The sequence below is a fragment of the Prinia subflava genome, chromosome 18, assembly GCF_021018805.1.
Source record: "Prinia subflava isolate CZ2003 ecotype Zambia chromosome 18, Cam_Psub_1.2, whole genome shotgun sequence".
Taxonomy (NCBI): domain Eukaryota; kingdom Metazoa; phylum Chordata; class Aves; order Passeriformes; family Cisticolidae; genus Prinia; species Prinia subflava.
The window spans coordinates 11,776,767-11,792,895 of record NC_086264.1 but is presented as its reverse complement, the minus strand read 5'-3'; the positions used below and the strand labels follow the sequence as shown (position 1 = coordinate 11,792,895).

The following is a 16,129-nucleotide window of genomic DNA, read 5'->3' as shown; positions in this document are numbered from 1 at the left end:
CTAAGTTCTTCCCTTTCCCTTTCACTGTATGCCTGCTCACCAAGAAAAGGACTGAGAGCACTGAGAATTCATTAATTTCTCAAAGCCACTGACGAATTTTCAGCTAATTACCTGTGTGGAGAGGTTGTGTTTGCTCAGCCCACTCTCCTTGCGGTTCCTCCTGGAACCAGTCAGTTTGGAGAGGCCAAATCCGCTGCTGACTCGGGAAAGTTTGGACTGTGTGGTTGGAACCAAAGCCTCTCCTCTGCTGATGCATTTTTTCTCATGAGCTGAAAAACAAAGTGTTGGGAGCACTTTTTAGAGCTGTTTTCCTCCCATTATACTTGTTTTTTATAAATAGAATGACCTTTTCTGTTGCTTCAAAGAAGTGTAGCTCTACTCAAACTATTTCTGCCAATCTACTGGCCATCAGGAAGATACTGGAAATATTTCTGCCAATCTAGTGGCCATCAGGGAGATACTGGAAACCTGAGCAAACGTCAGCCAGGAAGACACAGAAACACAGAGACTGCAAAAATAATATCCCAGGTTTCCAAGTATGTTTTCTGTACATCCAGGTTAACCTCAATTATTTCAGAACTCTGAAATCATCAAGTTACATCTATGGAATTGTGATTTCTGCTGAATAAATTAGAATTAGAATTAGAATAAATACTAATTCAGTCAAGGTGATTTCTGCTGTCTAAATTCTAATTCAGTCAAGCATCAGTTGATCTTTATTCCATGGATGCAGAGCTACAGGTCCTTTTCCTGCAGAACTGCTTCCCATGCTGAACAGATTTCCCAATTAGAAGGAATTAGAAGAATTAGAAGGACTGCTCAGACACCCATTTCCCATCAGAATGGTTTGCAGGCTGCACCCAGACATCCTCAAGAGGATCCCCCTCCCTGCCTGGCACATCTAATCCTGGGAATGGCAACAGAGGTCACCCCAATCCAAGGGTTCCTGGGGAGGAGCTCAAGCCCTGTAATCCACAAAATGCCATTTGCTGACTCACAGAGAGCCCTGTGCACTGCAGTGTAAGAATATCCTGCTTATGGTCCAGTTTCTGAAGGATTCTGTGTCACACACTTTATAGAGTATTTACAGCTACAAAAAAGTTAAGCCTATATTAAAATATCCAGCATATACAGTTCATTCTGAGGAAATCCACCCCTCAGGACAGACAAATCCTCAGTCAGGACTTACCCAAATGATTCTGCCAACACTTCAAACTCGCTTCCTCAATGAAAGGTCTGGCAACAGTTATATCCACCTGGCCACGATCATTGACAGGCAGTGTCACTTTGAAAACCTCCTCCAAAACCTGCTTTTTGCTGTGGATCAGCTCTGTCCACACTCTGTTTATGGCTTTTAAAAGAAGCTGGCGACCTGCATAAATACAAGATCACAACAAGTTCTCCTCAGTGCTTGTACAATTGGTGTTTTTACAGTAGTGAAATGAAGAATTTCTGTGATTTCACTGTGGTTTCCTCCCCTTGCAGGATGTGTGAAATGCCTTTGGCCAGAGTGTATTTTTTGCTATTATGTCTGTTATCAAAAAGCATCCAACAATGAATTTTGGCAGTTTTTCCTCTGTGAATTTGAAACACTGGCTCTGATCAGTTGTGACTCATCTCCCACACCCATCTATTAACGAAATGAGATTGAAAAAACCTTATAGGAGTCTATAAATATAAATATAAATATAATTCTACACATACATTATGCCTCAGCATTTTTACATAAAACATGTGCCTAAGTACCTGCATAAATATTATATACACACATTTAAGAATCACTGCATACTTTCTTCCACAGCTAGTTCATAAATTTGCTTTGAGTGAAAGATTGTAAGCATGCCCAAAATAGTAATTTTATAGTTTACACCATATATTTCTTACCTTAAGCTGAGCCACTTCTATTGCATTTAAAACAGTGCATATAAAACTGTATATCTAATTCTGGAGCATGTCCAGAAAACAATGAAGAGCTCTCAGTATTTTAACAAAACAGTAATTTATCCTCACTGTGCCACTCTTGGTACTTCCAAGAGTCTTTTAATGTATTTTTTCTGTATTTTTATACACACACAGCCCCCACACCCCTCCAGAGAGCAACGGGGTAACACACAACGCCCTGCCCTGAGTCACTGGGGTAAAAGATCAGTGGTGACAATACAGAAGTGGCATTTTGAGACATCTGTGGCTTTGTCATGCTCACATTACCTTCACTGACATCCTGACTGTAGACTCCATCTGGTTCTATATCAGAGGGGATCATAATGTGCCAAGTTGTCATCCTGGCTTCTGCTTCCAATCCAAACCCATCGACATTGCTGCAAACACACAACGGGTTAACAACCAGCAGAATAAAAAGACACAAAAGCCCAAGCCAAGATAAAGCTTTTGATTGTATATCAGATTCACAAAGATTAATGAACACTGCTACAGCAAAGCATCCTAATTTCTGTCCATCTGAGTTCTGACAAGCTGAACTGAAGGTGTATGGAGAGGTGATGTGCCACGGACACTGGTGTCACTGGTGACATTTGAAGAAACACAAAACAGACGAGGCCAGAAATGGGGAACACTGGGGTTTGATGACTGTTGCCAAGTGTCTTTGGATAAAACACAAGTTGTGCATTTTCTTGGAAAGAAGAAATGAAAATGCCAGGCTGGCATTTGCAGCAATGCAGGAAATTTGTCACAGACACCTGACTTAATGCACGACTGGCTTCACTCAATGCTATACAGAAGAAATACCAAGATATTAAACTTGTATGAAATGATTCAACAGACAATAAATCCACTGACAGGACCCTCTGGCTGTTAATTACCTAGCACCAGTGTTTGCTTCTATCTTTATAACATCTCGATTTATAAAAGGTTAACAACAAAATAGTTGGATAAACGCATTTGTCAGTATTTAAAAGAGGTAAAAATATTCTCTATTTCCAGGATCTTCAAACCCAATTTTGTCTCAAAATGAATTTCTTAAGCTTGCTTGCAATTCACTGGCTGGAAAATTATAAACAGTCCTCCAAAATTTGCTGACTTATTTGCAAGGTGAGTAAAAAAAAGAGGTCATTTCAGTACTTCCCAGCCCTGGTTCTAGAATGCATTTGTGCCTAAGATATTTACCTTCCTACGTGCAGATTAATCAAGCAGTGAGCCAGGCAGCTGATGAACTCCTGGTCGTGATTTCCAGGTCCCAAAATCAAGTTCCTGTTCACAGTGAGGACCCTCAGGGAATCCAGGAGAGCCACTTGCTGAGGAACGGTTTTGTGAGCTCTTGAGAACTGGTACAGGATGGTTCTGTTCAGGCAGTGATAAATGGCATCCAGTGAGAGTCCCTGAGATCTTCTTTTTGACTGATGGGAAGTAAAAAAAAAATATGATCAGAAGTAGCAGCAACTCATTTTACTGGCAGCAATCTCCCCTTGAATTGACCCAAGCTGCTTTTCCAAAATTGGCATTTTACTCTGTCAATCCCATGAATTTCAAGAACTGAAATGACATTAATGATTAAACACGTAGAACTTTAACATCTATAAGCTTTAACATCTATATCTATGCTGATTTCTAATACTAAGTCTTCTAACAATCTCCAATAAAATTGTGTGAGGGAGCTTCCCAAAAATGTAATGGGAAATTCAGGGAGCTTCTCAAAATTGTGAGAAATTTATTCAAAATAAACTATTTCATTGTTTATTTTGGGGGATTCTAAGAAATAATGTGAACTGAGAGCAGTTCTTGCTCAATTGCTCTTCACAGAAAGAGGGGCTAAGAAAGGCCAGTAAAGAGAGGGTGAGCCTGAGAAAGAAAAGTGTATTTCTGTGCTGACCCAAACATGAGAAAACCCAAAAATGGTTTTAAAGGCAGGGTAAAACAGCCCTGGTACCTGTGCAATGAGCTGGATTATGAAGTCCACAAGAAGCTTGGATTCCTTGTTGAACATGCCCTGCCAAAGCTTGTCTACCACACGCTGTGTAAAATAAAACACATTGTTCACCAGCACTTGGTAGCTTCCTCCACTCGTGATGGGCAGAGATGCATCTTCACCTAGGTAATAAAAAAACCCAAAGTTTTCTACATTTATCAAAAAAACCCCATCTGTATAAATACATTCACATTAGTTTATGCTTTCTAGATTTCCATAAAAGAGAAAGAGTCAATGAACACTAAAATCTCATGGCCTCCCTACAATAGGACTTTCTCTTTGATCTAAGCACCCAAGGTTCTGGACTTTTAATTTTATCTTTTACAAAATGATTCTTAAAACATGATTCTGGATTTATTTTAATTAATGCACTGCACCCACAGGAAGAAAAATTCCTGCTGGGGCAAGAAATGGGGAGCCTTACAAGCAAGTTTGAACAGAAAAGCATCCAGCCCCTCCTGGGATGGAGGCAGAGCAGCCCAAGAGCTCCTGGATGCCCAGCAAGCCACCACAAAATGTGACTGGGTCCCCCCTAAGTTTTTAAAATAACTTATTTTATAGATTTGGCACAACCAAGGTTATGGTAGGAACATGCAAGCACATCAACACCATTCACACACCAAAGGAAAGGGCAGGAGAAGAAAATTAAGATGATCAAGTTGCAACAAAACAGAACACCAAACCAGAAAAAGTCACAGAATCAAAAGCTGTGTCCAAATCAATAGATTGGTTATTAAACTTTGCTGTATTACCCAATAAAACATCAGCTGCAAGTAGGTGGTCCATCACTCCATCCAAAACATAAGTCTGAAACTCTTTCTGCTGCGTTCGTGTTGATCTTTCAGGAGAAGCCTAAAAAAAGATATTAAAATAATATTAGGATAATTCAAATCTCTGAGCAAAAAAGAGGGAGAGTGTTCTGGGTGTTTTCCTTTTCTCTCAGCTCCCATGAACTACTTTTTTTTTTCCTCATGACATTCTGCCTCAAGTATAAAGCTTGAGGATCAAGGGATAGATCCAACTTTCAGGTTATAGAAAGAGAATTAACAATAAGTTTAGCAGTGTGTACCCACCCAATCCTATTTATGCTGAGGGGCCAGTAACACTGACAAGTGATAACAAGTTAAAAGAGCTGGAAAAAGAACTGCAGCCACTTGAACGTGGTCTCAAATCTGCCTCCCAGTGTCTGGGAGAACTGACATCTTCTGACATTTCACTTGGTTTTCCTTTGTGACAGCAAAGAGGTGCCCCAGGAAATTTGTTAGGAGATGTACGAGCGTGCAAGCACCGTCCAAAATTCCTGCAGCTTTCAAAAAAAATCAGGGAGACTCAGCAACACTAAGATGAGGTAACTACCAGGTAGGTCAAGGAGAATGAGAAGTGATATGAAGTGAACATTTCAAAAGGTGTTGTCTGAAGGTGGAGGCAGTTAAATAATAACTGAACTCCTCACCCCCCTGCCTCACCACCAGCAGGACAAAGGTTTCTTCTAACGCCAGGAACTTCAGAAGTTGATTTACAGCAAGATAACACAGTTATCTTGTGAGGTTTTATAGTAAATGGCCTCATATGGCTTTTTATCTAACTGGCACCACCTATGGCACAATTTCTTTTTATCTAATACAAACAGCACCCCTAATATTTCTGCAGGGGTTTTATATTTTCAAGAAAGTCAATACAGATGTCATGGTTGGAAAGGTGTTTAACCACTGAATCATACTCCAGAAAAATAAAACTCGAGGAAAGCTACAACTTCTCCTGTTGGTTTTCCAAGCCATTAAAGAAAGGGGAGCAAACCACTCTTTATGAAACAACAGTGTTTCTTTTCTTTTTTTCCACTCTTATTTCATGACAATTCCACCTAATCTCAAGTCATCATTAACCTAATTTTGTAAGTTAACAGAAAAAAACATTGCAGGGAAATAAAATGTCACAACCAAGCCCAGATAACAAAACCAAACCAAACCACAAAGCCCAAAGAAACTCTACCTCCAGCAGCAGGTCCACCAGTGGAGTCTGTTTGCTGGCTGGGGTGAGGCACAGGTTATCAATGATCATCACACGCATGAAATCAAACACAAACTTCTTGGCAGGGTGGTTGGTCAGGTAGGTCTTGGTGCCCACATTGCAATATTCTGACTGGCTCCTGTTCATGCCAGAGTCAGCTGCAAAGGCTTTGAACTCTTCTGCTGGGGACCCAACTTCATCGTCCAGATCGGTGACCTGGAAAAACCAGCGTGTTAAAACTGAGATCGGCTAATTCATGGCAGTTTCCTCACTTCTCTGTTCTTTGCTTGCCTTTCTAAGGGCATTTCACTTCACGTTTTGCTTCTTAAGAATGAATCATTAAAATTATCTTTTTAGAAAATGGTAATGTTCAGGATCAGTTCCCCAACATGGAAACATCCAGGTTTGGATTCTCAAGGCAAACAATGACCTGGCATGAGTTACATTTCATGCTCCCTCACCAACAAAATGACTTGGGTGATTTTTAGATATTTGGCAAAAAATAAATGTTCTCATTGCAAAAAAAAAAAAGGAAAAAAAAAGGAAAAAAGGAAAAAATAAAAGTTTTGAAAAAGTTATTGACTAAAGCAGTTAAAATAAAACCAAGACAAAAGGCAACTAAAAAAGGCCATCAAGCTTACATAACATAAAACAAAAAAGGAACTGAGCCTTTTTTTTTTTCTTTTAATACAATACCTTCATCAGAGTGCAGTTATGGGTAAGCCGGTTTCCCAAAAATCTCTAAAAGAAGAAGAAGAAAAAAAAAAAGGGTCTCCACAGCTTTCCCATTTCTGATGAACAGAAACCTTTTGAAAGGCTAGCTCTTAAAGAGGACTGTAACAAAAGCACAAACAGTAATGAAAGCTGTCAAATGCAGAAGACTCTTTTTATGCAAGTCCCTTCTTTAAATGAAAGAGGAGACAATATGATTTCCCTCCACAGCCTCTTGCATGGCCAGCTAACATGTCAAGTAACCAAATGTTTGAAAATTTGGTCTCCTTTAGCAGGAGAGTATTTTCAAGAAATTAAGTCCAAATATGCATTCTTTCTATTTTTAATAGCAGTCTCAGAAAAGCTGAAAGACCTTTTAAAAAGTTAAGCATCTTCTCTCATGCTGAATTTAGATTATAATGTTCTGTGGCAGAAATCTGGCTGTGATTCAGCTCTTTCACCAGGCACTGATCACCACTACACAATTGGGCAGAGGAGTAAAGCAATTTGGAGAGAGGAGCACCCTCAAACAGCAAAGAGCTCAAGGCCAGGCAGCTACACAGAATTTCAAGGGATCTCATAGTTAAAGCCTGCTCAGAGACAAAAAGCTCCTCAAAAACTCTCTACAGGTGAATGGCAAATCAGCATTGCCAGTTTGTAAGTGGCACTTCCTTTTTTTGAGAGCAAGCTCCTAGAATCTACTTTAAACACAAGTTTAACAAAAAAGCAAAAAACCCATGTCTTTATGAGACACTCACCAGCAGGCACTGTTAATTGGTCTCCCACTTTTATTGACATCAAAAATAACAGCACACCACCACTAATTATCTCCTGAAGTTTTTTATCATACTCTCCATAGTTCTAGCATTTGGCAGCCTCTAGACTAATTATCTTTCCGTGTTCTTAACAGAATTACTTTTAGATGTTGGCTAGCAATATCTGTTTTTTCCCTTTCCATTCATATTCTAGAAATAGTATCATTTGCAAATGACACTAAGCTGAAAGAAAACTTCAGGCAGCAATGCAAGCAAAGTTGAGTTCACACCCTCTCCTGGCTTGAACTCAGTAGTTTCAGGAAACACAAGAACAAACACTGCTTTGTGGTTAAGCCACAAAAGCAGAAATGGGAAGTGTGAGGAAAAAGAGGTTTTAGGTTTCATGACATCCTCCAGAGCAGAGAGCTGACTCAGTGTCTTTTGCTTTTGTAAATCTGAGTTAACATTTTTCATACGATTGAAAATAATGGTCCACTAGAAAACAAACAAACTGTCTGCTGGCCCTAAAATGCTGCCCAACAACTGCCCTGCAATTTAACACATTCTTCTCTCAGCTCCACAACCCAAGTACAAAACATCCAGCTCAGCCCTGATAATGATCCCTTGTGCAAGGTGAGCAGAGCTTTATCTTGGTATGGCTGGTAAATAAATCCTCAGAAGTAACACTCATGCCAAAAATAGACCAGGAAAGTTGGATTTCCTACCATCTCAGAGTAAGGTCGGATGTTGAAAGGAAACACTGTTGCTGCCAGGGCACACAGGAACTCTGGACTCATCCACAAGGAGATGAGGTCGGGAACATTGTGATACAAATACCGAAAGAACTGCATCAGGGTCACGGGGTACTCCCGAAGCCAAGAGCCCTCCTCCTCTGACTGCCAGGGCTGGGGGAGAAACAAAAACCAGATTAGCACAGACAGCACCAACCAAAAACACTGCAGAAAGCAAGAGCACATTCTCAGGCACACCTCAAAGAGGAAACCAACTCCATTTTACAGCACATCACTGACCATAAACTAAAAATGTCGTGTAATGACTCAGAAATATTGGCAAACACGGCCAGATTGGAGCCAACCCAAACTGTGAGGGCACAGCTGAACACGCCTGGTGGCAGCACACAGGACACAGGACGTGTCTCTGAGCATGGCCCAAGGGTATCCAAAGAGTGAGGAGCAAACACGGTGGGGCACCAGCAGAGACAGAACACGTGAGAACAGAAATGGGCACTGCAGCAGGGACATTTGGCCAGAAGATGCTTATATATAATATATATATATATATAATATATATATATATATCACATGCACATGATGACCCAACGTCCAACCAAACAGGTGCTGCTTTTCAATCACTTCAGGAGGCAAATTTCAACAAATATCACATTCTGGCTTCAAGGAAATACAACATTTTCCCACTGAGAAACCAACTTTCCCTGCTCTTGACATTAGAGTCAAAGATGAGAAGATGACACATTTCTCTGGCAGTGAATTCATTTCCTCTGGCGTGGGGCTATTCATAGTCAGGGACTTCTCTGCACGAGGAAGGTTCATGAAGGAAATCTGCAACTCACAGAGCTCTGAGCAGATGGGACACAGAGTCTCAAACATTCTCCCATGATGTTAATGGGGAAAGAAATTCAATTATCTCTGCCAAGGACACTGTATCCTTCTGTTTTCTTGTTTTGTTTTAACTGCAGCTAAACAGAAAGCCTTGCCTTTTTGTGAAAAAGCAGAGTTAATTTTGTGGCTCCTAATATTTCTACGGACACTGGAAAAAAGCAACATAGAAAAACCCAAGAAATTTCAAATTTCACCCAAGTATTATGAGGCTAACTCACAGCTAATTTTGTCATGATACTACAACAAAACCTCGACCTTTCTTATTTGGCTTTTGGCCATGTGGAAACTTGAACAACACAGTATACTGAAATACAAGCAAAAGTTTTTATGCTTACAGAATTCAGCATGCTCCTGAGCATTCCCAGTAACAAGAAGGCAGCTTCTGTGCAAACACTGTGAATTGAGGAGGTAACAGTGCCACAGGAGGCAGGAACTCCAAATATAAATGTCCAAATGGAATCTAAATCAAACTGTAAGAAGTGAAAGAAGAAAATACATTAAATAATCCCTTTCTCCTGTGCAGCTGTATACTGCTTTTTATTACAGATATGATACACTCATTTCGGAGTAGATAAAAAATTAGTTATTTTACATCCTCCACAATTTAACATCAAATTTCATATGAAGGTGACATGACACTGAAGTAAAAAGTTCTTTCAATCATGAGCTAATGAAACTGCAACTCTCATTTTCTCAGTTCTCATTTCTCATAAAAATATGTAAGTGTTCTGAAACCAAAGGATTGTTAGCACATGTGCTGCACCATCCACTTAGCTGACTCACATCTAGCAATAAAACCCACATGGTATCCCACAGGAAAACAAAGACATGAACAACACAAACGATTCAAGTTGTATTTTCCAGCAAGTCTAAATAATTAAATCAATTAAAAATAAAAAGGGATCAAGTGTCCACCTCTAGCATTAAGAGTGCTACTAAGTAGTCAAATTTAGTTTTAGTTTAACAGTGTCACACTTCAGTGCTGTAGGCAGAGGAGTGAGTTTCATGCCTCTGCCTCATGGTAGCAGAGTGGTGAATGTGCTATAAGGATTCCTCTTGAGAAAGGAGGCAGAGGCACCTTCTGGTTTGAAAGTTTTACTTTTCAATTCTCCCTGATAAATAAATGTCAGCACTGCACCCATTCTAAACAGGCATCTTTGCCTATTTGGAGTGCGTGTGGCTTTTCTTCATTAAGTACTGCCCTGGGGTTTCTAGGACTGTTGTAGGTCATACAATTTCTACTCACTTACTTCAAAAAAGCCCAAAATAACCTGTTCAGAATAAGAACAACCAATACTTTTTAGCAACAACTGAGTTGTCTCCCCAGAAAACCACAGAGACTTTCTGAAATAAAAGCAACTTTGTTCTGCCTGTAACCCTGAACTCTCTTTAACACAGCAACTGCCCACTCCTTAAAATAAAAAACACACAAAAAAACCACGTCACAACCAAAGCAAGCAAGCAAAAGATTATGTTCCCTTAAATAGGGAATATAATCTGCCATCTTGTAGGGAATACAGCATGCCAGCTTGAGCTAGGGATCTGCTTCTCATTTGACCCCAAAATGGACACAAAATGTCACAAAATGTCACAAAAGTGACACCAGTGACAGCTAAGCCTGGCTTCTACATACTGCCACCCCAGCACTGAACACCACACCAAGACTGTGACTCAGCTGCAGGGAAGAAAAGAAGGACAGGGCCTGGTTAATCCATTATTTTCTGTCACCACACACAGAATCGCGCTCACGTCTCGCTGGACAATCCCTACCTTGGCACCCTGATTACACTGGCTGCTGGTGACAGGCGCACTGACCTGCAGGTTTTCGGGCAGCTCAGTGACCGGCTGCTGCAGGAACAGGGCCATGAGCAGGAAATAGAGCGCGGGCACGTTGGTGTGCTTGGGGAGCAGCGCCTGCAGCACGGGGAAGCCCGGGAAGTGACACGCGTCCCGGTTGAGCTCCCGCACCGTCGACCTGCCGCCCGCGCTCCGGCCCACGTTGAACCCTGCGGTGGAGAACAACACAAAAACGACACTGGGTGATGAGTTTTCACTCCTTTAACAGCTGGAGTTACCTGTGAGGAGCCTTCCTGCTCACCTGGTGAGACTAAAAGGGCACTAAAAGAGTACTAAAAGGTACCTCCCCAGAAAATAACGCTGCAAAAAGCAAACGGGAGCGGCATTGTAGGACACGGAAAAAAAAGATGGGAGACTCCAAATATTTCAGAAGGCAGAGAGCATAGAAAAGCTTTATTGGCTAATTCTTACTACTTTTTATAAGGTGTTCTGATAAAGACCTAACGTGATTGGTGAACAGGAACAACACCGCTCTGATCTCATTGGTTGTTCTGATACAGACCTAACGTGATTGGTGAAGAGGAACCACACCCCTCTAATCCCATTGGCTGTTTAATACAGCCCGAACATGATTGGTGAACAGGAACCACACCTCTCTAATCTCATTGGTTGTTCCAATACAGACCTAAATGATTGGTGAATAGGAACCACACCTCTCTAATCCCATTGGTTGTTCTGATACAGACCTAACATGATTGGTGAATAGGAACCACACCTCTCTAATCCCATTGGTTGTTCCAATACAGGCTTAACGTGATTGGTCAACAGGAACCACACCTCTCTAATCCCATTGGTTAAACTAGAGAAACAGCTAAAATATTTTCTTTGAGAACTAGAAAAGCAAAACACCACCTGGAGAAAGATTATTTTGAGAAGGGGTAGTTGTTCTGCCAAGGTTGTTTTGAGAAGACGCCTTCTTCAGAAATGACATCTGTGTCATGGCAGCTCTGTCAAACCACTCCCTTCTGCCTAGGACATCTTAACTCTTGCTTTAAGAGAAATGAAGTGCAGAAGCATCTGCTGGCAGCACAGACAGGAGTGACAGGAAGGCCTCAGCCAGCAGCACCCACACAATAACCCAGAGCTCAGCAGGAACTCCAGGAACCCCTGAGCCCCGGGATGCCCACCTAGCACAGTGCCAATCTTATTGGTGAGGACAGAATCCGTCTGATCCAGCCAGCCTCCTCCGCTGAGACCCTCCTTGAACTTGACCAGGATGGACTGATTGCTCAGCAGGACCACCAGAATCCGCATGGCTGCCGTCACTGTGGTGGAATGCAAATGTTCCTCCATGAACATCATAATCCAATCAAAACCCAGGGTCTTGACTAGTTCCTCACAAGCCCTAAGTAAAGTCAGGGAAAAAAATAAAAAGTTACATTTTACAGCATTTAGGTTCCTTCTATACAGCAAAAATCAATGTTCTCCACTGCAGGGCAAACCCTAGAAGCAAATTTTTAGGTAAGTTTGCTACAAACAAGAAATATCACTTATGAACTCTTGTTAAATGAAACAGCCAATGTGCACTTGTTCAGAAGAAAGGAAAGACTAAATACAGCTCCTGGGACTAATTCCATTGAGATTTCTCCAATTGGTGCTTTTGATAACAAATATGAAATTCTGAACTGAATTTTTTTGTTGAACAAGAAGTTTTCTAAATGAACTGGTGTGAAAAAATGAAGGAAGGTTGTTTCTTGCTTTGTTTTTATTAGGGAAGAGTTGCTTGGGGGTATTCAGAAGTTTATTTTTGCAATTCCAAGGGGGGTTCTAGGATCAATAATCTAAGTGATAACACCCTACTGAAGCTGACTACCCCATTTCTCTAAAAATGAAAGTTTTTGCCTTGACAGATTTTATTTTTTTCTATAGCCATGCATGAATTTAAGAGAAAACAACAAAATTAATCATGTATCCCATTTATACTAGAATACCTGAGAGTAGTTCAGTGACATCTGAATAAATCATTCAACAGCTCCTATAAAATACTGCAACTCAACTAGAGAATTGAATGGAGGCTGTTTAATTCTTCCCCTTGAAATAAAAAATTACATCCTTTCTCTGCCTCAAGGGAATTTTTGTACTTACTGCAAATTAACAGTTGTCTTTTCTTTAGATGTATAGAGAAGTTTCAGAAGGATATCTAAAAGCCTGTTCCGTAGTAGAATGAGATTAGCTGAGACAAGTCCTCCAAAATCATCCTCTGTTCCTAAATATTGAAAAAAACAACAACAAAAAAGAGCCAAAATTAGGATTTTGGAACTTGGGCATTTTAAGGGCTATTCATAAGTTCCATACATAAGCAAACAGAACCTGACTCCCACTCAGGCTGCAAGGAAACTGTGCTAAAATGCAAGGAGCCCCATTACACGGTGCTGAGAAATGTCTGCTGCCTCCTTATCACTGTCACACACACTTTGGGCAGCTTAAAGAAGTAAAAGAGAATCATCAATTCTCAGACAATCTGAACTGGGGTGGTCACTGTCTGTCACCATTCCTCCCCAGCCCTCCCTTCTCTCAAAACACAGCATTCAATAAACATTTTGTATTTTGAAAGCGGAGTGGTTGGGAGGATGTGGAAATCATTAGGAATAGACCCAGATACTTCCCAAATTCCTCCAAATCTAAGAAATGGAGAGAAAAATTAGTTTCCTTTTCTTTCAACACATCCCCAAGCTCATCCTCAATTGAAAAACATATTTACTGCAACCAAGCCAGTCCATACAGCTCAGGATTAACTTTTCAGCTATTTTGCAAATCCCTCCTCCTGTAGTTTATGCTGCCAATGGAGGACCCTGCTTTTACCTTATTTAAAGAAAAAAAAAAGCAGCACAGCTTGAGGCAACATATGCAAAAATGAAGACAGACAGATAAATGGGTAATTTGGCTGACATCCACTGTGGGACTAAAACATTTCTGTTCAGGAAGACTGATTGAAAATGCAATTCTACAAGCTAAATAAGGGTAGAAACAGTCTCAAAACAATTCAATGTAAGAATTATTGAAGGATGGTAACATTTGTTTTTTACCTAAAATAAGTTACTAGGCTGTCTTAGTTAATTCTTCCACTTCCTCCACACCTGGAGGGCTGATGCACCTAGAAACCAGTTTTTTGTCTTTTTTTATCCTTTTCTCACAAAGAAGCAGAGATGCAGAGATGATTGGAAGGAGCAAGTGGAGGAAGAACAAAACCATACAGAGTGTTAAATAAAGAAAACAAAAAAAAAAGTGTTTTGCTCTGCTCTGCAGTCAATACTGAAAACTAAAGCCCCACTAACTGGCAGTCAGGTAATAACAAAATTGCAACACTGTTAATGACATTATTTCTGCATTTTTTGTATTCAAGCACGGAAGAGAACACAAAGTATTTTATTCTCCTGCTTGTAATACTGTCAACACTTACCACTGTCAAGCTTTTCTTCATTGTTTATTTCCATGACCACAAACTTCTCACAGACTGCAAACGTAGGTAAAGTGGAAGAGATGAACTGTCCAAACCTTGAGGTATACAGAAAAAACATCAGTCATTGATATGACAGATGCACTCTCATCTATCAATAATTCACCTTAAATATAAAACGAGTGACATGGAGATACCCAAAAATGTCAGATTTCTCACATCTGAAGATGGATGAAAATGGTCTTCATTTAAAGTTACTAGCCAAAACACAAATTAACTTGTAGTAATTAATGGAATATTTGCAGACAAGTCTGCAGGTAAGAGTCCTTGAAAATGCCAGGATTGAGGAAAGGGAACTCGGAGATGCTGCTGAGTCCTAGTAAAAGGAATACCTCGAAATATTATTCTCAACCCCTTCCAGCTGAACAATTCTTACATTAAAACAGTGGTTACTCAACTCTGGAGGAACATTCACGCCTATAGCTTGAGGTTATGTAACACAGGGTCATGGTTTTCCATGACAGGACACTGATGTACCACTCCAAGAAAGGAGATGCAATATATTCCTTTTTCTTCTGCAGCTAACCTGAAATGATCCCTAGCCAGTGCAACTTCTCCCAACTTATGCAACATTTTTCATTTTTATTTCCAGGAAGGAGAGCAGGGAACACTGGTCTACAATCTATTCTGTAACCGTTTAAGCACAAAATCAATAGTTTTATTCTTGAATCATGTTTTGTCCTGATAATTAAAACAAAGACAGGTAAGATGCTTGGGTTGAAGCTTCTGAAACCTTTAATTGTACTTAAAATTAAGAAGCTGAAAACATGACTACACATATGCAATGAGCTCCCTGCAGTATTTATCCATTTCCATGAAATGAGAGATGAAAAAAAATCAAGTTATCAAGGAGTTAAACTATTTTAAAGCATTTCAAATACTCCTGTACACATGAATTGCAGTTAACTAGTGTAATTTTCATCAGTCAGAATTAGGTATACTATACATTAATCATCATACAGTGATGATTAAGAAAAAATCTGGAACTAAACCCTGCACTCAAGACAGCACTCAAAACTGCATTTTAACCAGAAGTATCTTTTTAGCTCATCTCATACAACATCCAGTGGTATTCAGGAGGAATGCTCAGTGCTTTACTTGAACAAAAGGGGCTGCTTAGCACCTTCACTTTTTACCTGTTAGAACATTAAACCAGTTTGATCATTCAACCATGCTTGGTCAGATGCAAAATGAAAATCATATGCAAATAAAAAATGATATGCAAATCAAAAATGATATGCAAATAAAAAATGATATGCAAATCAAGGCTTCAACAGATTGCTGATGTCTGGTTCAAAGAGGGAAAAAAAAATCAACAGTACACGAACATTCCATGTTACACAGTCGTCATGAATTAACTTTTGACCAAGGTAAGAGACCCAAAAAAGGCAGAATTCTCCAGGTGAGGGTTACCTGAGCAGGTCACAGCTGCTGGGGAAGCCCTGCAGCAGAAAGCTCAGCACGTTGCTGATGGCAGCAATAGTGGGCTGGGACAGGGACATGTCTCGAAGGGTCAGCAGCAGTCTTGGGATGAGCTGGAATTCCCTCATTAGCTTGGCATTCTTTGCTGCTTCACTGGAAGAAGAAAAGAAATGAGATGGTGATTTTAGGTTGGAGTATTCTCTAAATATCACCTGTAAATCCCATTATAGGCTGGCCTCAGTTCATACCTCGACTCAGTGAGGAGTTCAATGAAGTGCTCAAATAAAGACAAATGAAGCTCATAGGGTGCATGAAGCCAGACCTGAAATACAGAAAAAACAGGATTTTGTACAAAAAT

General features: G+C 40.2%; 1 protein-coding gene across 6 annotated transcripts in view; it reads right to left on the bottom strand.

The window, feature by feature from the left end:
* The window catches only part of WDFY3 (WD repeat and FYVE domain containing 3), a 128,005-nt gene that overhangs the window by 26,433 nt on the left and 85,443 nt on the right, over positions 1-16,129 (bottom strand). For 5 of the 6 annotated variants that reach the window (XM_063415102.1, XM_063415103.1, XM_063415097.1 and 2 more), the window contains 15 exons: positions 16,020-16,093; positions 15,763-15,924; positions 14,293-14,387; positions 12,978-13,098; positions 12,020-12,237; positions 10,806-11,041; positions 9,371-9,505; positions 8,121-8,300; positions 5,912-6,145; positions 4,675-4,774; positions 3,884-4,044; positions 3,124-3,353; positions 2,209-2,318; positions 1,190-1,372; positions 112-269 (listed from right to left, as the gene is read on the bottom strand). In XM_063415102.1, coding sequence (XP_063271172.1) covers positions 112-269; positions 1,190-1,372; positions 2,209-2,318; positions 3,124-3,353; positions 3,884-4,044; positions 4,675-4,774; positions 5,912-6,145; positions 8,121-8,300; positions 9,371-9,505; positions 10,806-11,041; positions 12,020-12,237; positions 12,978-13,098; positions 14,293-14,387; positions 15,763-15,924; positions 16,020-16,093 — 2,397 coding nt within the window. The remainder of the gene's footprint in view (positions 1-111; positions 270-1,189; positions 1,373-2,208; positions 2,319-3,123; positions 3,354-3,883; positions 4,045-4,674; positions 4,775-5,911; positions 6,146-8,120; positions 8,301-9,370; positions 9,506-10,805; positions 11,042-12,019; positions 12,238-12,977; positions 13,099-14,292; positions 14,388-15,762; positions 15,925-16,019; positions 16,094-16,129) is intronic. The other variant, XM_063415098.1, reaches the window with a different exon arrangement.